The sequence below is a fragment of the Ornithorhynchus anatinus genome, chromosome 14, assembly GCF_004115215.2.
Source record: "Ornithorhynchus anatinus isolate Pmale09 chromosome 14, mOrnAna1.pri.v4, whole genome shotgun sequence".
Lineage (NCBI taxonomy): Eukaryota > Metazoa > Chordata > Mammalia > Monotremata > Ornithorhynchidae > Ornithorhynchus > Ornithorhynchus anatinus.
In genome coordinates, this window is record NC_041741.1 from 41,060,457 (window position 1) to 41,086,464 (window position 26,008).

A 26,008-nucleotide genomic window follows, 5' to 3' on the forward strand; every position below is an offset into this window, starting at 1 on the left:
GTCTCTGTCCCATATAGGGCACATGGTCTTTATAAAAGGAAACTGAGGAATTGAGAAGTTGTGACTTGCCCAAGGTCACACAACAGGCAGGTGGCCGAGTCAAGATTAGAACCCAGGTCTTCTGATTCCCAGGCCCCGTGCTCTTACCCATGCTGCTTCTCAGTGTCTCTGCCTCTGTTGTTCTAAAAGTTTATCCAAATCCACAGACTAATTCTGAGTAAGAAGAACTAACATTAGGAGTAAAAAAGTGTTTCATTTAGAGAGTAATTTATCATTACAGGGGTGACTAAAGGGACATCCTTCACTTACACTCAAGGGACAATGAAAAGGTAGAATATAGGAAATTCTAATACATGTGCTTCATCTAAGAATAAAAGTACCTCTGTTTCCAATGTTTTGTTTAATGTATGTTTTTTTTTCCCTCCCCTGGCAAATAAAGGTTCAAAGTTTCCTCCTGCACTTTTGGCAAGGAATGCCACCTCATATGCTTCCAGTGCTGGGATCTTCCACGGTGGTGAACATAGTTGGAGTTTGTGACTCGATTTTGTATAAAGCTATTTCCGGGGTGTTGATGCCTACAGTGTTGCAGGCATTACCTGATAGGTGAGTTAGGGGCTAATCTTTGTGGGATTTGTTTACTTTGGACTCTGCGAATTGATTCTTAATATGAATATTGCTTTCCCCCTTATATTTCCTGCGTACTGCATCATGTAGATGTCATTTCTTTGAAATCTGAATCAATCATTGAAATGAGGCATTCCTGAAAAGAGTCCTTAGAAATTACAGATGGCGGTATGTACTTTGACAATCAGGAGTCCTTCAGACTTTGAATTACATTTTCTTCTCCAGCCTAAAGAACTCTCCTTATTTGAGGGATCACCAATTGCCCTTTACTCACCCCTCTCTCAGCCTCATGGTGCTTATATACATAGCCATAATTTATTTGTTTATATTAATGTCTGCCTCCCCTTCTAAACTGTAAGCCTGTGGCAGTCAGGGAAGCCAACTCTACCAACTAAGGCTCACAGTCATAATCCCCATTTTAAAGATGAGGTAACTCAGGCACGGAGAAAGGAAGTGGTTTGCCAAAGATCACAGGATTAGAGCCGGGATCACAGAGCCAGGATTAGAACTCAGGTCCTCTGACTCCTACTCCACGCGGCCTCCACTAGGCCATCGTAGTTCCCTCTCATGGCTCTTCGAGCCTCCAAATGTGAGTCTGGTAGCAACAGTTTACCTACGCTCAAGCGACTTTCTCACTTGGGAATGGAGACTTCTAAGAGTAGAAGTAAGAAGAGTTCTGTTGTGCTGGTTTCATATAATGTTCCCAAGATTGGATTTCATTTATGTATATTTCTCTTAATACATGTAAGCTCTGGGGCATTGAGCCAAGCAGCGTGCTGAGTAACAGTACGTGGCATTCATTTATGTTTGTCAGCAGCAAGAAGTAAGGTGCCGTCACGTTAAGTTTTCCAAATGGCACCAAAGCAGCATCTCTAAGCAGCAGGCTGCACTGCCAAGCCTTCCCCGTGCTGTTTACATCCACTCGGTTAATGAGGAGAGGCTAGAGTGAAAACTGGCCTTTGTTATCTTTACTGAATACTAAACCTGGCTCTGCCAACGACTAGTGTAATGATTGAGAAACAAGAGAGTTTATGGCTTTTTTGACAGACCCCCAAAATATTTGAGGTTGACTTCCTAGCAGAACTGAGCACTCCCTGAAATACTCCCAACTCGAGGTCAACCATATGCTAGAACAGCCAGAATTATTGTCTTTGGGGTTGTTGAAGAAGAATTTTGAAGCAGTGACTAGCTTTTGAAGTTTAGACAAAGATGATACTAAGTTACAAAAACTAAAGTATTTTTCCATTTTATCCAAGATGCAGGTGGTTTTCTGTGCATTCGGGCAACGCTATCTTCCTGGAATCAATCGATCGTATTTATTGAGCGCTTACTGTGTGCGGAGCACTAGGGAGATAGGTACCGATACCCAAATCAGTATTCTATTCAACTCTTGCAATTTGTCCATTCTGTTCCCTGCTGCTGGAGAAGTCATTTCGTAGAGCTCCAGACTCTACAAACCAAAATGAAATCAAGCGGAAGTTTTGAAAATCTTGCATTCTGTGTTGCTCTTGTCCTTGGATTTACACCTTTTAAATATAATAATAATAATGATGGTATTTAAGCGCTTACTATGTGCAAAGCACTATTCTAAATGCTGGGGGGATACAAGCTGATCAGGTTGTCCCACGTGGGGCTCACAGTCTTAATCCCCATTTTACAGATGAGGTAACTGAGGCACAGAGAAGTGAAGTGACTTGCCCAAAGTCACACAACTGACAAGTGGTGGAGCGGAATTAGAACCCATGCCCTCTGACTCCCAAGCCCGGGTTCTTTCCACTGAGCCACGTTATTTACCCCTCCCTCAGCCCCACATCACATATGTACATATCTATATTTTACTTATTTCTATTAATGTCTCTCTCCCCCTCTAGAGTATAAGCTCATTTGGGTAGGGAACATGTCTACCAACTCTGTTATATTGTAGTCTCCCAAACACGTGGTACAGTGCTCCACACACAGTAAGCATTCAATAAATATGATCGATTGATTGGTAGTAAAGATGTTCAGCAATCAACTTCACAGCACGGTAATGCATTTTGATTCTCTTTTCAGCTTGACTCAGGTGATTCGAAAGTTTGCAAAACAGCTGGATGAGTGGCTAAAAGTGGCTCTCCATGACCTCCCTGAAAACCTCCGAAACATCAAGTTTGAATGTAAATATTGAACACCAAACGGCATTTGGGGAGGAGGTTGGGGAAGGTTGGGGAGGCTGTCCAAGAGGTTGTTGCTCTGACCAATTGGAAAACAGAATAATGTGATTCAGAAGTGAATCATAGTTATCAATCTTTTATTTGTTTACCCTTCAGAAAGAGTTTCACCTTAGTGGAACAAGGTGCAACTCACTGTTTGCACATGTTAGTTCTTTACAGCCTCACTTTTGAGCAGATGTATGTGTAGGTAATGTGTTAATAGTTAACAAATGGTACATTGCTTTTTAAGCAAAATGAAAATATATTTTTTAAATCACACGGCTGTGCTCATTTGGACTACTGCTTGCTCCCCTTGCCTAAAATAAGTGCCAGAGTTGAAAATGAAGGAGATCAAATTACTGTCTCCATAGGCAAGAGGGACCCCTTTCAGACCTGCTTTGTAGATGCCTGCAGTGCACATCACCTATTGATAAAGCCTGCTTTATTTCACGCCTCTCAATTCTTTTCTTTTCATGAGCACTAAATTCCACATCACAAAGTTAAAGAAAAAGTAATTAAGGAGAAGGATTAACGATTGATCAGCCTGGAAAATTAGAAAGTTGGGTTTTTTTTCTTTCCAAAGTAGCTCTGATGCAAATTAGATAACCCCAGGAATATTTTTGATTATTTATATTTCAATTCAAACATTAATGGAAAAAGTGTCCTGTTCACATTTTAATCCCTGACAATACAAAATGGTGGAAAATGTGAAGCTCTCTTTTAGTTTTTATTACTTCTATATGCATGAAGGAAGTAATTATTCCCAGTGATTTTTAAAATACCCTTTTATGTTTACAATAAATGGAACCAACCACTATCACACCCACTATAACTCTATGGGAATAAAGGTATTAAGTGGATGTGTCCTCCTCAATGCTTTCCTAGACCTTGTCACTGTGGACTGCAGATCTCTTGACTAAGTTAAGAATAAATTTGAATACCCAAATAATTTACTTAACTGTTTTTCCTAAAAATAAGCTCTGGTTCATGCATAAAAGTAATTTTAACAGGTTAGTGAGCCTTGTTGTTATCATTTGCTGCAAACTTTCAAACTTTGAGTGGCGTATAATATGCTGAAGGCATTCAACAACACTCAGCACATTGCTCTAACCCAATAATGCCCATTATTAATAATAATACTGTTTAACAGGGATTCTACTAGCCCTCCATTTAATACCTGCAATTATTTAGGGGAGAAGTGATTGAGCTTGCAATTAATGAAATGAAGGGCAAGTGAATAATTGCATTTATTTGTGGCTGATTGACTCGACAGTTTCGTGCACCTGCCAACATTGCATGTGCATGAAAGGATTCCATGCTTTTAAAAATTGGCTCTAAATAATACTATTATTTGACATTTCTTTATGCCAGCAACTGACTAGATTTAGAACAGAACACTGTCCTTAGCCGACAAATTCATATAACATAAACATGCATGAATGTTTGGAAATTTGACATATTATTACTGGTCTTGAATTTTCATTCAGGAAATACAGATGGCACATGAAAGCATGCATACATTAACGTTGTAATTCCTTTTTATCTGCAGTATCGAGAAGGTTTTCCCAAATTCTGAGACGGCAGACGTCACTAAACCATCTCTGCCAGGTAGATAAAATTTCAACTTCAATATTTAAAAAATTTCTACAGATCAGTAATAGTCATACAAACAAATCATACAAATATTTCCAGCTAAATTTACATTTGATATTTGATTATAATTGCTTAATAAAGTATCAAATATACTCTGGAGATTCAGCTCAAGTTAAATGATTTCAGTTTAGAAATTATCATGTGTTCTTTCATTACTATAAGAATTTAACACCATGATATGCTTTCTATATATTTTATCACAGTACTTGAAGTTTACTTAGCCTTTATGGAAGGAAAATGAAGTTGGGATAGGCAAGCCATTGTCATGTCTACACTTATAATCTGTCACTATTTTCTTAAATTTACATGTATACTGATGCCTCCAAAATAGAAACACTAGTAAATCTGATGCATATAATTAACTTTAGGTGTGTGTTGCCTTGGGGAAGTGGCAAACTGTATTTTCTTGATGTGAGACGGAATGATGTTTGGAATTATTCAGATTTAACCCCAATCAAAGAAGATCAGATTTTGGTAATTTTTTTTGTTCTTTTAGCCTTCCGATTCCAGAATGCAAAGCACTCAAGGAAACAAAGCTCTTTATAGAGCAAGTCTTTCTCTCAGTAGTTTCTTGAAAATTTGTAAGAATCAGAAAGATGGGAGACTAGATCCAGGCAATTCATTGACTATAGGGGTGGGAGAATAGGTCAAAGAAGCAATAATGAATATATTCTGACTCAGTCTATATCAATCTTATCAAAGTTTACCATAAACACTTTTATTTCCAGGTAAAACCTGATGTAACAGTGAAGGCCTAAAGTTAGAATCACATTAGATTATAGCAGTGTTATAACAGAAAGCCCTGTGATTATCCACTAAGCCAGAAGAAGTGTGGCTTAGTGGATGGCTAGAGCATGGGCCTGGGAGTCAGAAGAACCTGGGTTCTAATCCTGACTCTGCCACATGTCTGCTATGTGACCTTGGGCAAGTCACTTAAATTCTCTGTGCCTCAGTTACCTCCTTTGTAAGATGAGGTTTAAAAGTATGAGCCTCATGTAGGACAGGGACTGTGTCTAACCTGATTAATTTATATCTACCCCAGCACTTAGAACAGTGCTTGGCACATAGTAAATGCTTAGCAAGTGCCATTATTATTATTATTTTTCAACATAACAAGCATCCATTACATGTATTTTTTGGAATTTTATTACTCTCTTTATATCAAGCTTTTACATGCTCTGCATTTTGGCTGCAAACAGAGCTAGACACATGTAGGTGTTTTCTAATGGATTTTCAGGCAAAGTCAATTTAACCAGTACCCCTTGAGACCCAGGAAAGCATGTTTGCATCCAAAAGTGACAAGTTACACCAGGGGAAAAGTGCTCTCTGAGGAATGTGCAGGTGACAGTTATTTTGTGTTCCAGAGTACTCTGTGAGTAAACCATGTGATTATGAATACTATCGTTCAAAATTATTTAGGTTTGACTCCAAAAGGCCACTTTGTTTCAGTCGTGAGTGGAAATTTACACAAATTCCACTTATACTTTGGAGAACTTCTTGCTGGTTTTTTTTTTAAATTACAGTTGTAGGCAGGGGTTGTCTCTTGCTGAATTGTACTTTCCAAGCGCTCAGTACAGTGCTCTGCACACGGTAAGTGCTCAATAAATACAATTGAATGAATGAATAGTTGCATCCTACGTAGCAACCTGGAGAAATCACTTTTCAGAGACCTTGATGGTTCAGACAAGCTCAGAGAGGGTCTTCCCTCTGGAGGATTTTTTTATTATCTTCTGAATCAGAAACTGCATCTTTTTTCACTTAGGTTTTCCCTTATTTTCCAATCTGTAATTAATTGCACCATTTGGAAATGTCTTCATTTTAAGGCAGGTCTTTAATCCTTAGTCAAGGTTGAATTCAATTTAGTATCCGTCAGGTCTCATTTTGTATTGGCCTTATTTGTAGGGTTTGCAGAATTTACCAGTTTGATGCCCAGGAGGTAAAGGAACATATCTCTTTTCCCTTTAAATTAACATATGGAACTTCTGCTTAGGATGAGGCACTCAGATTTTTCCATGTGTAATTGAATTCTTATCCAACCTCTGTTTCAGCAGAGATGAATTTAAAAACTATCAGTAAATAATCCAGGAATGGCTTTCCTTTATTTATTTACTGATTTATTTTTTCAAAAAAAAAAGGTAGAAGAAACATGCTGTTGTGATGTTTGTTTTCAGTATGGATTTTTAACTGCCTCAATTGATGTGTTTGCAATGGAAGTTACAGTTGATTTCTATTAAACAGTGATTATGACATTTTGTAATGTAGCCAACTTCTCCTTTTCCTTAAAAAAATCCAACTTCCCTGGAAAGTCTGAGGATGTAGTCACATAGGAGATGCAAACAAAATATTTTCTGCCAACATCACAGAAACAGAGGCAGCTGGACATTTATTTCCATTACACGTGCACAATCCTGAAAAGATTAGTCACCTTCTTCCTGGAGCCAGAACTGTAAACTCGTTGTGGGCAGGAAACATGTTCACTACTCTTTTAGTCTCCTAAGTGCTTAGTACCTCACATCACACATAAAGCGCTCAGTAAATTCAATTGATTGATTTCTTCTAACCTGTTCTAGAGAGCTGGCTTCATTCCCAATGTTCCCAAGTGTCAGGACATGGTGGGGTTGGAACAACTTGATTTGCTCTTCTACTGGAGTATCTTAGCAGCTTCTTTTTGGGAGGAAATACTATAGAATACTGTTCTCCCTCCTACTTAGACTGTGATCTCCTTGTGGAACAGGAACCATGTCCAACCTGACTAACTTGTCTCTATCCGAGCACTTAGTACTGTGTCTGGCCCATTTAAAAAGAAAAGCAAAAACTCCACTGGGGTTCTAGTTATAGAATGAAAATATTTTTCACTAACTCTGAATGACTAAAAGAAAGAATAGAAAAAAATATTTCTTGGAAGCAAGTGTTTGTCTGATTTAGTGGCATCCCATGTTCAGAGAAAGACAGTTTTACAGGAGAAAAGGTTGTGGTTGGCCTGAATCAACAAAGGAAAAGCTTCACTTTAAGCATGAAACAGAATTTCTTCCATTCAGATAAAACAGATATTTATGGAACAACAAAGCATTAATCCCTCCTTCAAGCCTGTCACCACATTGTTTAATCGAGCCTCACTCAAGATTTTACATTCCCCTCTTTCCTTCCCTCTCTATTCCTGCCCAAGACCTGTTGCATGCACCTACTTTCCTGGGGGGAGTCAGGCAATTACAAGAATCCAGGCAAGCTATGGAATGGGAGAAAGCAGAGCTCACTCTGGGTAGGGAATGGTGCATTTACCAACTTTGTTATATTGTACTCTCCCAAGCACTGTTTAGGTGCCCAAGATAACTAGAAGGTATTCTTAATGATACAATTTTAACAGCTGTGAGCTCATTATGGGCAGGGAATGTGTCCCTTGTCATATTATACTCTCCCAAGCGCTTAGTACAGTGTTTTGCACACAGTAAGTGCTCAGTAAACGTGATTGAATTGAAAGGGGAAAAAAAAACCTGTTGCACAAATTCAACCTACCTCTTTTCAGAACCTTTGGGCACAACTGTAGCCAAAGACACTAATGCCCAATTCCCTTAATGCCAGATTTTGAGTGTGATACGACTGGAATTGGTAAGAAATTAACAACTCTGTAACATGTTTTCACGTGTGACATAGTTTAAAACTGACATTAGGCTTGTCCATGAAACTGGCAAGTCTTGGCTGTTTAGGCTATATCTGAGCAAGGGGCCCCACGGAAGAATACAATGGGATAATATGCAAGGGCTTTGGACCTAATAAACCATGCTCTAACGGATTGATTGGAATGGATTATAGGCCTCAAGAACCGTGATCCACAGTGCAGACATTACTTTTCAAATGCTGGAGGACTGGAGGAATGTGGATCTGAATAGCATCACCAAACAGACACTTTACACCATGGAGGACTCTCGGGATGAACACAGAAAACTCATCATACAGTGTAAGGTTAACAACAACCTGTTTTCGGTGTGATGGCGATGTAATCCTTACTCTGGTAGTCAGCCACTAGTCGCTACGTTTTGTGAAGGGATGCTAATGGAATGATAATGGAAAATGAATCATTAATGGACCAGATAGGGCCGGATTCCCATCCAGTGTAAACCTACCTGGAAGTACGTGCCCAGGTTCAGATTGAGGCCATTAAGTATCCTGGGTTAGCTGGGCTGAAGGGAGCCCCCAGGGCCAAAATTCTCTCGCCTCCACCTAAACCCTCCTGTAACTCATGCACGCTTCCTTTGGCCAATTCTGGGATTATTTGTAACCCATAAAGATAGTTGGGGATGAAAAAGACATTAGGTCCAGCGTACCTCAAGGGCTAGAGGCCTTGTCAGGCCAGGGCACGTGCGGAGCTGGGGCGAAACTCCTAGGTGAGTCCCACCAGCTGCCAATCGTCAAGCAGTGGTGGCTTTCATGAGAGCCTATACTGAGAACAACCCCCCAGTTCTTTCCTTGACAAAACTGTCGACCCCTGTGCCTCCATGAACACCACTGCCACTGCTATTTCTTATCTGGAGAGGCTCAAGTTCTGTCCCAAGTAGAAGGCGTCATTTGGAGCTTTCCCACCCCTTTCCTCTAGTCCCATAGAATTGTACTCCCACAGGTTGTAAAACTAAGAAGAGAGGCATAGTTCACTCACATTTCTCTCACTACTTGAAGGGGAAGCAGGGGACATGGCAAAACAACAAATGATTCATAAATCAAACAGGTGACTAGACCTCCGTTGGCACTTCCTGGGGGACAGGTAGGTCTTGGGCTATTTCAGAGCGGGTGACCTCTGATGGCAGTCAAGAATCCCAGACACTCTTCTGGCAACCCAGAAGCATGGGGTGTGCTGTACATTTTATATACATGTATATTTATTCGTAAGTGTTTGTATATGTTTATGTGTGTGTATATATGCCCTAGGTTCTGCAGATTTCCGCAAAACACCTTTTCGGGTGTCTTTTTGGCACTATTTATATAGACAGTTTATATTGCTTAAAAGTGTCTAAAGGACACACAAAAAAGCTATTTTGTGGAAATCTGCAGAACCTGGAGCATGTTGCCGGTGGAGAGAGCTCTCACTTAGAGAAGCAGCGTGGATCAATGGCTTGTGAGTCAGAAGTCATGGATTCTAATCCTGGCTCCGCCACTTGTCAGCTGTGTGACTTTGGGCAAGTCACTTCACTTCTCTGGGCCTCAGTTCCCTCATCTGTAAAATGGGGATTAAGACTGTGAGCCCCATGTGAGTCAACCTGATTATCTTGTATTGCCCCCAGCTGAGTGCTTAGAATAGTGCTTAGCACATAGTAAGCACCTAACCAGTACCATCATTATTATTATTACTCCAGAGCCCATTGCCTTCCCCTCCCAGGTCCTTTTAAACACGGGCACCTCTTCCAAACCATGAGAGTCAGTGGCAGAAATCAAGCCCCAGGGAGAGTGGGCATTTTTCAAGTAAAAATCCTAGCCAGAAAGGGGCCTGATGCCATATCAGTCTTGATGGGGGACAGGTCAACTGAAGACCAGACAAATGGCCACTCTAGTTTTGAGCAAGGGAAAAGGAGTTCCAGAACACTGGAGACTCTTGGATCCAGTGGCAACTCAGGCAGGCTGAAGGTTCTTCTGCATTCACAGTCACAGAGAAGACCAACATGTAACTGTGAGAGTTTTAAAATTGGATCACAGGAGGGGAAGCAGTGTGGCTCAGTGGAAAGAGCAAGGGCTTGGGAATCAGAGGTCATGGGTTTGAATCCCAGCTCCGCCACTTGTCAGCTGTGTGACTGTGGGCAAGTCACTTCACTTCTCTGGGCCTCAGTTCCCTCATCTGTAAAATGGGGATGAAAGACTGTGAGCCTCATGTGGGACAATCTGATTACCCTGTATCTACCCCAGCACTTAGAACAGTGCTCTGCACATAGTAAGTGCTTAACAAATACCAACATTATTATTATTATTATTATCCACATCCTGGGTAATTATTTACAGGTGAACTAAAATGATAAGATGTATATATAAAGTAATTTTTGGAGTTGCTTTCAAGTTTAGGACATCCCAGCTGGACTACATTAACAACAAATAACATGAGGCAGTTTAATTAAGACAAATGGGCCTGAGTTTTCTACCAGTGCACTCTCTGTGAGCTGGGAGCATGTCAGCCTAATTTGAATTATGATTTTCTGGAGCCAGTTCTTGAGCTAAGAAATGGAGAAATTCCCTGAGAGGTTCTTGAGCTAAGAAATGGAGAAATTCCCTGAGAGGTCCAGAAATTTCATCCTTGTTTACATTGATAAACTGAACTCCTACATGTAAATGTCTTCCTAAAAGATTTGTTGAAAATAATGAAAGAAATTTTGTGAAGTACATTGTTCAGGACCCTTATTGGTGTGAAGCAGATGGTTACACCAATAGCCAACAATTACGTTTATTAAAGATAATTGATGCACTGAGAAATTATTTTCATGGATGACATTTTCACTCATAGAGACATAACACAGGCTTCTGTGTGACATCCTTTCTAAATATCATTTTCTTCAGTTCCTAAAGAGCTAATTTTAAGTGGTGTCAGGAGTAGTTTATATTAGTCCTGATATTTAGGATGTGTAAGCGTTCAAAGTATTCTGCAGTGGGGGGGCATTTGCTATCCTTTTTTAATTTCTTTGTTTTTTAAAGTCAAGACTGGCTCCCTCTTGACCAGTGAGATTTTTTGACCCAGTCCTCATTTGTTTGATAGTATATCAAGAGTTCGATCATCTCCTGGAAGAACAATCACCCATAGAGTCCTACATTGAGTGGCTGGATACCATGGTGGACAGATGTGTGGTAAAGGTGGGTGATCTTTAGTGCAATCTTGTGCTATTCTCTTGCATCTATTGCACCAAAAATGAAGTCAAACATTCATTTTTATTAAATGTTCAGAATATTAATAAAATGGAACTGCATGCAGATGGAGATGTTTTTATACATATTAGTAGCAGTAATAGAATTTATTCACTACCTACCTAGCGGATAGAACTCGGACCTGAGAGTCAGAAGGAGGTGGGTTCTAATCCCGGCTCTGCTCTGTGACCTCAGGCAAGTCATTTAATTCCTCCGGACCTCAGTTACCTCCTCTGTAAAATGGGGATTAAGACTGAGTGCCCCACTTGAGGTATAGGCTGTGTCCGATCTGATTAGTTTGTGATTATCCTAGTGCTTAATTCAAAGCCTGGCACATGGTAAGGGTTTAACAAGCACCACAACAACAAGTACCTGCCCTGTGCAAAGAAATGTTCTAATTGTTGGAAAAGAAGTGAAGTGAATGGCATGGATACCCTATGTAGCATATGTGTGTGTGTGTCTGTGTGTGTGTATGCTCAGTTATTTATTCTCATCTCTCAAGTTGTAAATATTTTTATTTTTGTTCCTCCACTGGAATATAAGCTTCTTTCAGGCAGGACATGTGTCATTTAATTTGCACTTCCCAAACCCCTTATACAGATCACTGCACCAAGCGGATGCTCAATAAATGCTATTACTGCTACTATTTCTAATGTTACTTGATCCTTGTCCCCAAGGGGCTCACAGTCTATGAGTAATGGAAGCGGAGGGGGGGAGGCGGGGGAATGACAGACATACAAGAAAAAAGAAAACAAAAATATAAAAGGCAATGATAAACACCATAGGAGCAGCCGGGTTTTGGGTGCCTTAATAAATCAATCAGTGGTGTTCAGTGAGTGCTCATGTGTGCAGAGCACTGTTCTAAGTATTTGGGAGAGTACAAGAGAAATTAGCAGTCACGTTTCCTGCCTAAAATGAGCTTACATATCTTAGATCAGAAGTCACATTGAATTAAAGCTGCAGCAGTGGTGGTGACCTTTCCAACCTTCTGAAAAGTCAGGTGGCCTCATGCTGCTGCCACTGTTTAAATCCTTCCCGGGATGGAGCAGAGCTGTTACCACTCTTTTTCTTTTCCATGAAGGCGTTAAAATTTAGTCAATCTTAAACTTACTTTCTTAAAATTATGTATTTTCTTATAGGTAGCTGCCAAGCGACAAGGTTCTTTGAAGAAAGTAGCCCAGCAGTTCCTTCTGATGTGGTCGTGTTTTGGCACAAGAGTTATTCGTGACATGACTTTGCACAGTGCACCCAGTTTTGGTATATTCAAATTTTATTTCTCTGTCAGTGTGCACACTCTGCACCTGAGATCTATTGAAAGCATTCCTATGTCTTGTTTTTATATTGCCTCTCCTGACATCTTTTAAACAGAAAATAGCCTCAGTTCGAATAATATTTCATCTGGAGAAATGCAGTGTACATGGGTTTTTACTGACAGTTGTTTGTTGGGTGTCTAAAGGTCACAGGTTGAAATGCACAGACGAAGCAGAAGGGAGAGTGAGCCGGGGAAAAGAGGGCTTAATCGAGGAAGACCGCTTGGAGATGCGACCTTAGTAATGCTCTTATTGAACTCTCCCAAGTGTTTAGTACAGTGCTGTGCACACAGCAAGCCCTCAGTAGATATGACTGATTGATTTGAAGCTGGAGAGAACTACGGTCCGGCTTATAGGGAGGGGGAGGGAGTTCCAGGCTAGGGGGAGGACGTGGGAAAGGGGTCGGTGGCGAGATAGACGTCATCGAGTCACAGTGACTAAGCTGGAGCTAGGGAAGCAGAGTGTGAGGACTGGGCTGAGGTAGGAGATTAGTGAGGTGAGGTGGGACAGGACAAACTGATTGAGTGCTTTAAAGCCAATGCGCAGGAGTTTCTGTTTGATGTGGAGGTGGATGGGCAGCCATTGGGAGTTCTTGAGGAGTGGGGAGACATGAATTGAACTTTTTAGCTGAGAAATGATCTGGGCAGCAGAGTGAATTATGGATTGGAATGGGGAGACAGAAAGTCAGGAGGTGAGTGAGAAGGCAGATGCAGTAAAGACAGGATAGGATACGTGCTTTGATTGGTGTGAAGCAGTTTGGATGGCTGGATTTTAGCAATGTTGTGAAGTTAGAAAAATATGGGGGTGGAAAGGCCAATGTTTGGCACATAGCAAGCGCTTAACAAATACCATTATTATTATGATGAGAGAGATGAGTTGAGGACAGTGCCGAGGTTATAGGCTTGTGAGGTAGGGAGGATAGTGGTGTCTACAGTGATGGGAAATTCAAGGGGAGGACAGGGTTTGGATGGAAAGATAAGGGGTTCAGTTTTGGATATGCTTAATTTGAGATGTCGGTGGGACATCCAGGTAGATATGTCAAGGACCATTTGATTTTTATTAAAGACTGGAGACAATGCTGTGGCCAATTCTGTATTAATAATGACATGCAGAATTGTGGCAAATGCAGTGTTAATTCAAACCTAAAAAAAAAATATTGCTCAATTAATTGCCTAAAAACAACTTGAGGCCCAAATTAACCAGATATTTGTCCATGTCTTCCGTTCATGTTGCTGGTGATGACTGACATATCCTAAGGGCCCAATTCTGGTTGAAGCTTGATCTTTTTCTGTATTGATTAGTTTGGTATTATCAACCTTTATATATGGCCATGTAAAATTAAGGAGAAATAAAATCAAAGCTTTTTGAAAAATTCCTTGCTTTCAGGTTGAGGGTTTTTCTAGACTAATGCAAGTGCTCTTTGTTTACTTTTCCATACTATTGTAGCAAATCTTGTTTTAGATTTATGATAATATAACACTAAAAGTCATGTTTGTTTTTGGCTGCTAACCATGGCATTTAGATCACTTACACCTCAGGACATTTTGCATCAGCAAGTGGTCTCGACTTTTTTGGAAAAATCATTTATGCCTAAATGTTTTCTGTTAAATACATGATTTTTTAAATTTTCATTCTTCACTACTTTGCCATCATAGCAATAGAATCATATAAAAGGTAAGATAACTCTCCCCCTTTAGCCATATTTCAGTGGCTTGTCTGCTTTGAATTGAATATTATATTAATAACATTATTTAGCAGTAGAGAGAGAGACTGTATCATTGTAATTTTGAAAGCATACCTTGTTTATCTTATGATGGAATAAAGGAATGTGGGCAGCAGAATGGTTGTGGCAAATTTTTACTCTTAACTGGGATTTTAATTTAGGGTACTTGTGCTTATCCTAATTGATGAACCACAACTTTTAGATTTTTAGAGTTTTACTCACTTAAACCAGATTTCTTATCTCTCCACCCTCTCTCCCATCAAATTTTAAAATTTGGACTAAACCAGGAAAGTTGAAAAAATTCAATTAAAAAATGAAGATTTTCACATTTTCACTGCTTCAATGAACTTGTTTGTTTATAAATCTATATTCTGTTAATTTAAGTCAATGTATTAAATTTGGGTGATGAATTGTCAGTATCTCCCCTGGCAACAGTAGAAGAAATATGTATTAGGAATATGGTATTTGAAAGGACTCAGTCTATGTTTTTCAGGGTATCCTGGTTTTTCAGTTACTGGCATCTGTGGTCAGTATTTGCTAATGTCTTCTGTGAGCATCATAATTGCTCTTGCTTTAATTTAGAGCTATCATTTTCAAACAATATTTGGATACTAGTAAATTTTTATTTACTCTGTAGTCTAACACTCTGAATTAGAACGGTAACCTTAACTCTGTTACGTATGCCAACAGGGAGCAATGATATTGAGCATTCTTTTACCCTGTTATGTTATTTGCAAATGTGGGAAAGAAGTGACACTACCAAAGGAACCTTTGCCATGTCAATACTTTGAATGAAGATCATAAAAACAAACACACTTTGTTTTGAAATTTAAACCTGATTTATTAACCCAATTTTTAAAAAAATCCCTAATTACCCGATAGAGACCTATTCTTTATTTAGAAAAATCCATATAGTAGCCATAAGATATTAAGAGAGTAAAAATTTATTACATAGTTATGCTCTTTTAAAAAAAAGTTGTGCTTTTCTTAACCATTTGCAATTTTGGTATGAATTGGAAGCTTAAGTGTATAGCAACAGTTTTATGTGTTTGGTAAAAGGAGAAAAGAAGTGATATCCAGTTTCTCTTCTACTGTATATTCCAGCCTTGAAAGGACTTCATAATATGGAAATAATGCTTAGCTTGGGGTCTATTGAGTAAATAACCTGAAATGATCCACTTATCTGACTTATTGCCGAGTTTTTAAGAGTAGGGGGTAGGATCAGAGGGGTGGATAGACAAGTTTAAAGAATCGTGGCAGACAAAAGCTCTGCTCCCCTTCTCTGCCTGTATGTGTCAAAGGCACAGTTGGTGGCTCTGTTTTGATGATGTGTTCCAAGTATGAAAACAGCCAATTAGGAAAAGGAATTCTCCACTCTCTCCCCTTATTCCAGTCCCCTTTACTCCAACAACCTTCCCCAGATCTGTGTATCATAACTTCTATAAGGTCCTTGGCTAGCGAATAGGGTAGAATGTTAACGTTTAGCTGAGAGGATGGACAATTACAGTGATCAATTGGTATTTCCATTTCCTCTTTCCAGCGCAGACTCTTTCAAATGCTATTTGCCTAAATGAATGATTCTTCGATTTGACTCTTTTACTTTTTTCATTTTCACTGAAGTCTCTTAAAGCCTGTAGAAAAGTAGTTTTTGGAAAAGGCTAAGCAAAGATGAGTTGATGTTGAATATAATGTCTCATAAAATCCATAAATAAACTTAAATTTCAATCTTTTTGTTTTTATTCTGACATTAATTTGCATTTCACTGAGTGATACGATGCCACCAATTTCATTTTTTTAATGAATTTTGAAAATTGCCCTTTTGGTTTCAGTTTTCCGCAAGCCCTCCAGTAGAAAGGGTTTTAAAAAACAGGCCCATGTTTGTTGGCCAAAGTGGCAGGTTTACACATCATTGCTCATGTGTTTATTTCTTTAAATGCCCCTTCCTAGCCTTGCATCAAAGGCACAAAGGCATCTATTCTCCCGCCAGCTTGTGGACATAACTCCCATTAATGTTTGTGGAAGCTACACATGCATTGACCAGGGAATGGTCCCCAGAACTATAGCCAAAAGAAGAAGCGGGCTGTTCGTCCTAGGAGGGCTTTGAAAACCTAATTACTAGGTAGCAGCGCATAATGGCATTGGGCCTTTTAAATTGCTTCTCTAACATTCCTAATTCCCACATGCTCAGAGACAAAAATGTAGAACAAGGTTTCATATAATAGCACAAAATGACTGAGCATGTGCAAGTCCACCACAAGTTTAGGTACTCTTTTGGCCCTCAGTAAATAGTTTTTTTGCTGTTGACTGAAAACATACGGTATGCCTACAGGATAGAACAAAATGTATAATGACAATAAAATATTAAATAAGTTTGATATTTTCATATCTCCCTCTTTCCTCTTGTTTAAGGTATACCATCCTAGCTTCATGTCCTCCTGGATCTATATCATTCTGCTGTCATACAGCATAAGGTCCATTTTTCCACACCCCTCACCACCTCCAGCATTTTCCCCTAATTTGGCTGTATCACACAAACCAAATGAGTTGTCTGCATCATTTGCTCTTTAAGCAGGTGCAGTTTCAAAAGCTAAATGAAAATTAAGCCAAAGTAGTCTGACAAGGTTTCCAGAACAGCAGATGGAAACAGCAACAAACAGTTCCTGTGGACAGGGATTGTGTTTCTATCAACGCTACTGTACTGTACTCTCCCAAGTGTGTAGTATAGTGCTCTGAACACACTGGTTGCTCAATAAATACCAAAGCTTAATTAATTGAGGTCTTCTACCAATATCCCCACCTTCAGGCAGGAATACACTTGAACTGAAGACCTCCAAGTATGGAGAGTTCGTAATCTCCTTTGAAATATCGTTCCAAGATCCAGTGGCTATTGCTCTCAGGGAAGCAGGGTAAAGTTTTGGGTCTGTTGTGCCAATCAAATGACAGATGTGTTCTCTTAAATCTTCCTGTCTCACCAGATTTTCTATTTGCATTGCGATAAAGGTCCTTTTGGTTCCTTATCAGTCGATGGTATTTATTGAGTGCTTTCTGCGTGCTATGCACTATACTAACCACTTAGGAAAATAAAATACAACAGAGTTGGTAGGTGCAAACCATACCCACAAGCTTTCGGTCTATGGAAAATTCTTATTTTGCCTATTTTTCTCTGATGCTTTCCCATGGTGGGTTTGCTTCTCCGAGAGTTTCTCCAATTTCTTCTCTTTAAAGTGTCTTTCCCCCCAGTCTCAACTCTCAATTTCCTTCTCCAAGCTTGAAATTTCATGATAGCAGAGAAATCTTGTGAACCAAGAAAAAGATTTGTAGCTTAACCATATGGCCTGGCACCCGTTAGATTTTAAAGAGCTTTTCTGCTCTCCTCCTCCTCTCCTCCCATTGTCCACAGTTTGGAAATCCAAATCCCCGTGCCAGTCACATAAAAGGAGTATAAAGGAGGGGCTCTGGGCTACTCTTTGTTTCATCTTCCTGCCCCAAATAAATGAAAGAGAAGATTCTAATGATCATTATTAATTTTGGACCTTTGTTCAAGTCTTCATGTTCATTAAAATGATTAATCAAGTTCCCTTTGTATACTTAAAATAGTCTGGAATGTTTCTCTATTTTCAGTTCTCGCCTCCATTATGGAGGAAAGTTGGACCAACCCAACGGTCTCATTTCCAAAGAGCACAAATATTGAATCACGGCGGTTATCGAGGCCATATTTGGCATCCCAAGATGTCCAGTTATTTTCAGCTGATAGTCAGCTCTTTGAAAAGTCACCTACTGAGCTGTCAACTGCAGACAAGACCTAAAAACACTAAATCAGTGCTCCCAGCTGTGGCTTCCTTTCCTGGCCAGACCAACAGCTTGCCTTTGATCTGCTGCTAGCCAGACAACCCTGCTTCTTTCCAATCTTTCTCCCTCCATGCTGCCCACCCACCACTTCACACCAGCTTTTTCTTCAGGACTGTAGGTGGGAGGATGAAGAAAGGAAGTGGTTGGGGCAGTAACCCTTTGGGAGTTAAGAGAGAAGATGGAGGGTTTCCAGCTAGGCCTGAAATGTGGGGAGAAAGGTCCAAGAACCCCTATTCAGGCTTTTCCATCACCCTTCACTTCCCCCTATCATTTTATACTGTGAACTAGGAAGTGGAGGGCTTAGATACATTACTTTGGGGAAGAGAAAGAATGAGGGAGAAAATGTTTTGGAGCAATAGTTATAGAGAGTAGTCAGTCAGTTAATTGTATTTATTGAGTGTTTACTGTGTGTAGAGCACTGTACTAAGTGCTTGGGAGTGTATAATATCACAATATGACAGACACATTCCCTGCCATCACAAGCTTAAAGTCTAGAGGGAGTAAAATATTTCTCATTAAAACTGTTTCTCAGAGTCCAAGATTCTTCACCACTCTCCCAGCCACCATTGAGTTTTAGGCCTCTGAAGACTATAACACTGGAAAAAAGGACATTATCCTCCAAGTGAAAGATGAACTTCTTGGGGAAGCTATGCTACCTCCTAATTTCTTAAGTCAGAACCTTGAGGTGTCAAGAGCAAGGACTTGGAAATATTTAGGCCAAGCACTAAATCAGAAAAACGTTTTTTAAAATTTAGATTAAATTGGGTTAGGAAACACAATGCTGACTCTTTATTTGTCTTGATATTCATTTCCCAGGGTCTTTTCACCTTATTCACTTGATGTTTGATGACTATGTGCTGTACCTGTTAGAATCACTGCACTGCCAGGAGAGAGCCAATGAGCTAATGAGGGCCATGAAGGGGGAAGGAAGCACTGGTAAGCCTTTATCTTTACTGGTAGTTTTTCCTGTGACTTCATGATAAGTGAATCAGTGTACCAGGGAGTGCATTGAATGAAATTACTAATGCCTTTTTCTCATTTTTGAATGGTGCAGTTGTGTGTAGGTGAGTGTGTAGGCAAATATCTGAATAAAGTCAGAGTCTCATTTTAAAAACTTAAAAAAGTCTGGGGGAGAAGGCTTTAGCCCAGGTCAAAAAGGAAAGCGATATTTGGCAGATCTAAAGAAATACTTTTCAATGCTGACCACGTAAGTGTGGTGGGATTTGGTGGCTGAGACATTGAGAAACAGAGGAGGGAAGGGAGACAGGAACAAATCAGAGTTACTTCTAACACACTGTAAGCATTCCATCTTAATGAATCAGCACCAAGGAAAGGTTCATGAAAATGATTGTTATGTTTTTCCAGATCTGAAAAACATCTGACTGATGTGGAGGCTGTTTCCTCTCTGAAGTCAGAGTTTAAATGATGAAGAGGATATGAGCAAAAATAGTATCGATTTGAAACAGTCCTGGAATTGGGCAAAGTAAACCTAATTTCTATACAGCCTGGTTAATTGATTCCTCATTGGCCATCCCAAGGGGTCTAAATTTAGATGTCTTCCAAAACTAAGATCAACACACAAATTATTAAAATCATTACTTGGAGCTTATAGTTATTACAAGGGATTTTTCAAACTCTACCAAGAAAATAAAAATATCTTTGTGATTCAGCTAGTAATTTTCTTCTCTTTTCAATGTTCGTCTCTGCAGCCGATGTTAGAGACGAGATTGTATTAGCAGAACCGACCCCACCAACACCTTCCCCTGTACCTTCATTTTCACCGGCCAAATCAGCCACCTCTGTAGAAGTGCCGGCTGCCTCCTCACCGATCAGTAACCCATCCCCGGAGTACACCGGCATGGCAACGACAACAGGTACGTGAACCATCTGCGTGTGAAAACTGAACGAATAATTGCAGCCAGATATTTTTTTCCAAATATTCGGGCCTCTAGTTGGTTTGAAAACCATCAGGCCCAGTACCCAACCCGTTGTCGCGGAAGGGGTTGGGGGGAGCGGGGGGAATGATGGAAGCACTAGGTCATTGCTGTTTGATTTCCTCTGATTCATTTCCGAGGTCATTGGAAATGTAATAGCAAACCTAATGATTTTAAATTTGCACAATGCCTTGTCCTGGGCCTACCTCTGTTTTTTATTTTATTTTACTTTTTATGGTTTGTCTTAAGCACTTACTATGTGCCAGGTAAGGTACTAAGCACTGGGGTAGACACAAGTTAATCAAGTTGGACATAGTCCATGTCCCACATGGAGATAACATGGGGATTTGCAAATGAGGTAACTGAGGCACAGAAGAGTTAAGGGACTTGCCCAAAGTCACACAGCAAACAAATGGCAGAACCGGGATTAGAACCTAGGTCCTTCTGACTCCCAGGACCTTGCTGTATTCACTAGGCCACTTTGCTCCTATAGCATGTTTAACTGGTTTCATAGCCCACTCATAAGTCTGGGGTTTATTAATGGTATTTGTTAAGTGATTACTCTGTGCCAGGCACAGTACTAAGCACTGGGATAGATAGATACAAGTTAATTAGGTTGAACACAGTCCATGTAATAATAATGACGGTATTTGTTAAGCTCTTGTTATGTGTTAAGCACTGTTCTAAATGCTGGGGTAGATATAAGCTAATCAGGTTGGACACAGTCCTTATCCCATATGGGGCTCACAGTCTCATCCCCATTTTACAAATGAGGTAACAGGCATAGAGAAGTTAAGTGACTTGCCCAAGGTCACAGAGCAGACAAGTGGCAGAGCCAGGATTAGAACACTCTGACTCCCAGACCTATGCTCTATCCACTAGGCAGCATTGCTTCTACAGTGTGTTTATTTGGTTTCATGGTCTGCTTATTAGTCTTTTTTTTCCTCTACATGTATTGCATTATTTGAAACAGGTCATTTCTCCTTCTCTAGATTAGCATCCTCCTTTTACATTTCTATTTTTCCACTTCTCCTATCATCCATTTCTGCTTCTCTAGCACTTTCTGAAACCTTGTTGACAGGGTTTAATGTTTCACGGTCATCTCTGAGTGATAACTTCTGTTAGATTTCACATTTATTCCCGTTTTTCTGCTACCCCCACTTCAAATGGAAAAGAACCTTTAATAGTGAGAAATGAGGTGAAACCATCATGGAAAAAGAGGAATTTGAAAGAGGATTTAATAATGTTTAAATTTAGTCTTTAATTTCTTGCATTGGGATGGCACAATATAAACTACCTATGTTTTGCTCTATGTTTTGGACATTTCAGTCTTGTTAATTATTTGTGGATAGTGAGGCTCTTTTCCAAGAACTAGTTCGCTTAAAGAAATTTGCCTTCATTTAGAATATAGATACCCCACAAGACAGAGCCATTTCATTATTGTTCTGGTTTCTTTCTTCTAAAGTCAGTTTCTTTCAGGATAAATCTTTGGAAAATGGCAAAGTATAATAAATATAGGAAGTTAGATTGGTTAAAGCATTGGTCCATCAATGGATCAGCAGCTTATAGTTGCCCCTTGTTCAGTGAATCAATAAATAGTATTTACTGATTGCTTTTTTGCAGAGCACTGTACTAGGTGCTTGGGAGGGCATAATACAACAGAATTAATGGATGCCGCTCTCCTTATAAGTCCAAAAGTTCATTATAAGATTTTTCATTGCAACATGAAGTTAAAATATTTATTGCAGTGCTTTTCTGTGAGAAAATAGGTAGATATAAAGCATTGGGATGCAAGGAACGTGAAGGAAATGTTTTTATATCTATTTATAATTCTCATCCAATTCCTGAACATCTGCCTGAGTTTCATTTGGTGTACGTTAAAAATCAGACACTAGAAGTCTGTCAGGTTTGGTAGGTAAGGCAAATAGGGTAATCCTAAATGGGTTTATGGATTCCTGAACAACATGTTCAGAAGTCATAAAAGATGATAAAAATCTCAATGTGGAGAAGCTTCTTTCAGTTGATTGTAATCTTTGAAGATTAGATGTATGTCGACTTTTTCTCAAATATCTCTAGAGCTCATTTAAAAACTTCATCTTATAACAGGTAATGCTATATATTTTCCCTCAACTAATATTCATAAATAGTTTATTTTTAAATTAAACTGAATTTTAGAGCATTCCCCAAAGTTATCCAGATCAAACATGGACAACAATTCTTAATGCCACCTCCATTTCAGAATGAACCCCTTGGGAAATATTCAGACATTATGGATGATTTTAGGCATTATTTCAGTCTTTTTTTTTTAACTTCCCAGTAACTTGAATGCACTGGAAATCAGAATCAAGATCCTGCTTAAATGTTGAAGGAACGTGTTACTTGCTTTTTAAGATATTTTATTTATGATTCTTTTCCCACATATAAGCACATTCTAGCTGGTGGAAACTTAAATAGACGTTTGAATGAAGCTAAAGATTATGGAGTGGCTACTTTTGGAGACTGACATTAAGGTGAAGGGAAAGAGTGTACATGATCAAGTCAAGTGAGTGTTAAATGATGAGATGGAGAAATTGATGGATGAGATATGAGTTCTGAAGCCAGGGCTCAAGACTCCTCCTTTGGCTCCAGCTGAATTTGCCAAGGTATATAAGCTCTCTTTTGGACACTTTCCATCTATAAAAAATAGACCATTCTTTACCCTCTATACAGCCAATGTGTTCTGAAAATTATTTTATAGATTTGATATTTTAAAATTAGGTGTTATTTGGAAAAAGCTATGGCATATTGAACAAGCGACTTCAGCACCTGTTTAGGATCCAGATACACATACTGTAATGCAGTTTTAGAGCCATGATTATTATTTACTTTCTTTAGAAACAGAATCACAACCTAAAAAACAAAAAAATACTATACTTGATAACATTTAGGAGCTGAAATGCAAGCACAGTCATCTCATCAGATTTTGGTGGGTTTTTTTTTTTTAAGTTCTGCATTTGTTTCATTTTTGTACAAGATGGTTTGGAAATAGAGTTCTTCCTGGATTGTATTTCAACCGTTGGTCGGGAAGAAAATCTGGGCTTTGGGTCTTCTATATATTCCTTCCTTTGGGGAAATGTTCCTTTCAAGTGAAATTTCCAAATTCTACATTTCTACAAAGGAATCTTTTTTTCCTCTTCGTCTGTGGCGTTGTCAGTTTCCTTAACATGACACAGGGCTGTGATTCTTTACCATCCTTTAAAGTTGTGGAAGTGAAATGGAAAGCACCTATTCTGTTCTGGCTATGTCACCCTTAGGTTCCAGGGCCTTGCATTTACCATTTTTATAAGGTCGTTAAGACTTTGCAACTACTAGCAGTGGCAGTAAAAGTTAACGATTAAACTTGCATCTTAAACTTCCTGTAGTTCACTCCTGGCCACACACAAAAGCAGCAAATTAAATCATTGAGTTTATATGATGCCCACTTAAACAAAAGTAAATCCCATATAAATGGCTCTATCAGTAGAACATCTGGCATACTGAGCTAAGATTTTCTCTTAAATGGTCCTCCTAAATTGTAGAAGATTTAAAATAGGTCATTAGCCCTTATTCTTTTCAAATTACAAAAGCTCTATTAATGATTATTGAAATTGCCACAAAATTGCGACTACACTGAAGAATATATGGTCACTAAAGCCCCATGAGTACTCATTTGCAAATGGAATTGTTATTAGAAAACACTCAGCTCATTTATAGGGCCTCTGAACTGGAAATGCTTGCTAATGGATAACTAACTGCCTTTGCCACCTGTAAGGCTTGTTGCCTTCACATTTTAGGAAGAAAACTTCCATGCCTGCTGTAAAAACCTGCTTTTAACATTGACACTGACTTATTTTCTCAGGTAGATACTGAATGCTAACATAATTTATATTTCTCCCAAAATAACATTAATTTTTGCCTCCCCTATTCAGATTGAACAACTGGGCTCTGACTCCATTCCAATTGAGCTATTGGTATATTGAGTCTCACCCAGTGCAGTATTTCATTAACAATGTTGGTATTTGTTAAGCGCTTACTATGTGCAGAGCACTCTTCTAAGCTCTGGGGTAGATACAGGGTAATCAGGTTGTCCCACGTGAGGCTCACAGTTAATCCCCATTTTACAGATGAGGTAACTGAGGCACAGAGAAATTAAGTGACTTGCCCACAGTCACACAGTTGACAAGTGGCAGAGCCGGGATTCGAACCCAGGACCTCTGACTCCCAAGCCTGGGCTCTTTCCACTGAGCCACACTGCTTCTCTGAAGAATTTCATTCTGATTTGACCAAAAATGTAGTCATCTTGAAAACGGGTACTGAAACTGTAGAGCTGAATAAGGGTCAACCTCAGTCTGTGGATTCCAACCACATGGGTCTGGGCTTGCTGCAAGGGGAATCTGAACTTGTATGACTCACCACTAGAATGTCCATTCTCTGATTTTATACAGGAAAATTGTGTCCTCTGTCTAGTGTTGATACAGCACCAGATGTGTCCATGTACAGTATTTTTTTATTTTAAATGCCCAGCATCACTCTATCTTGGCTCATGTCACCAATTCCCATGGCTTGGAAGCAGTGACCATGTTTGCAGAGATCTGAGAGGGGAACCAAATGGCTCTGAATCTTGGGAGCAATAATAATAAAAATTACGGTATTTGTTAAGCACTTATTATGAGCCAAGCACTGTTCTAAGTGCCGAAGTAGATACAAGGTTACCAGGTTGGACACAATCCCTGTCCCAAATGGGGCTCACGGTCTTAATCCTCACGGTCTTAATCCCCACTTTATGGAGGAGGTGACTGAGGCACAGAGAAGTTAAGTGACTTGCCCAAGGTGACCCAGCAGAAAAGTGATGGAGCTAAGATTAGAACCCACATCCTCTGACTCCCATCCCATGTTCTGGTCATTAGGCCACGCTGTGTTTCCGGGATCATTAGTTGATGCAGATTTCTACCAACAGCCTTTTTGGGTATCCTTGCCATCGACCCCTTGCCCACACCCTCCCTCCTGCCTGGAACTCCTTCTCCATTCATATCTGACAAACCACCACCCTCTCCCCTACTAGAATCATATCTCCCTCAGGAATCCTTCCCCACTAACTCTCATCTCCCTACATCAGTCTCCCTCCATTCTGCATCATCTCTGCACTTCCATCCATACCCCTGAGCACTTACTTTCATGATCATCCCACCTTTACAGAACTTATGTACATATTCTTTCTAGTCGATTGCTTCCCTTTCCTGTTATTTATTTTAGTGTCTGTCTCCCCCATCAGATGGTAAGGTCCTTGAGAGCGGGGATCGTGCCTACTTATTCTATTATACTCTCCCAAGAGCACCATAAGCGCTCCGTAAATACCACTGTTTGTTTGACTGACTTATTGATTGTCTCGATGCCGCTGCTATAATATGTAACCTACCTCATGTTTGTGACGAAGAATATGTTTGAGGTTTCTGTATCAGTACAGGAGTGTCCAGTGTTCTCAAGTGCCATCTGTAGACCATCCTACCCACAACTTCCCTTTTTATAACCATCTCAAGCTGGGGGCAGAGGAAAAGGATGGCAGCTGCCGTTTCGTGCTTTGACAGCCTTTTTGCATATGTTTGATTGTTCCTGTGGACGGTTGGAACCGCGGTCCCAGAAGCCCTCTGGGAAAACCGCACGTGTGCCATCCTTAGCGTTTAGAACGGTGCCTAGTGCTTAGAACAGTGGTTGGCACATTCATTCATTCAATAGTATTTATTGAGCACTTACTATGTGCAGAGCACTGTACTAAGCGCTTGGAATGTACAAATCGGTAACAGATAGAGACAGTCTTTGCCCTTTGACGGGCCTACA

The 26,008-nt window shown here is 39.7% G+C and overlaps 1 protein-coding gene across 4 annotated transcripts in view; it reads left to right on the forward strand.

Annotated features, from left to right (window-relative positions):
• The window catches only part of RFX4 (regulatory factor X4), a 119,621-nt gene that overhangs the window by 72,110 nt on the left and 21,503 nt on the right, over positions 1-26,008 (forward strand). For all 4 annotated transcript variants that reach the window (XM_007670037.3, XM_007670038.4, XM_029079514.1 and 1 more), the window contains 8 exons: positions 440-603; positions 2,677-2,777; positions 4,363-4,421; positions 8,277-8,421; positions 11,194-11,288; positions 12,479-12,596; positions 19,038-19,157; positions 19,931-20,095. In XM_007670037.3, the coding sequence (XP_007668227.1) occupies positions 440-603; positions 2,677-2,777; positions 4,363-4,421; positions 8,277-8,421; positions 11,194-11,288; positions 12,479-12,596; positions 19,038-19,157; positions 19,931-20,095 (967 nt within the window). The remainder of the gene's footprint in view (positions 1-439; positions 604-2,676; positions 2,778-4,362; positions 4,422-8,276; positions 8,422-11,193; positions 11,289-12,478; positions 12,597-19,037; positions 19,158-19,930; positions 20,096-26,008) is intronic.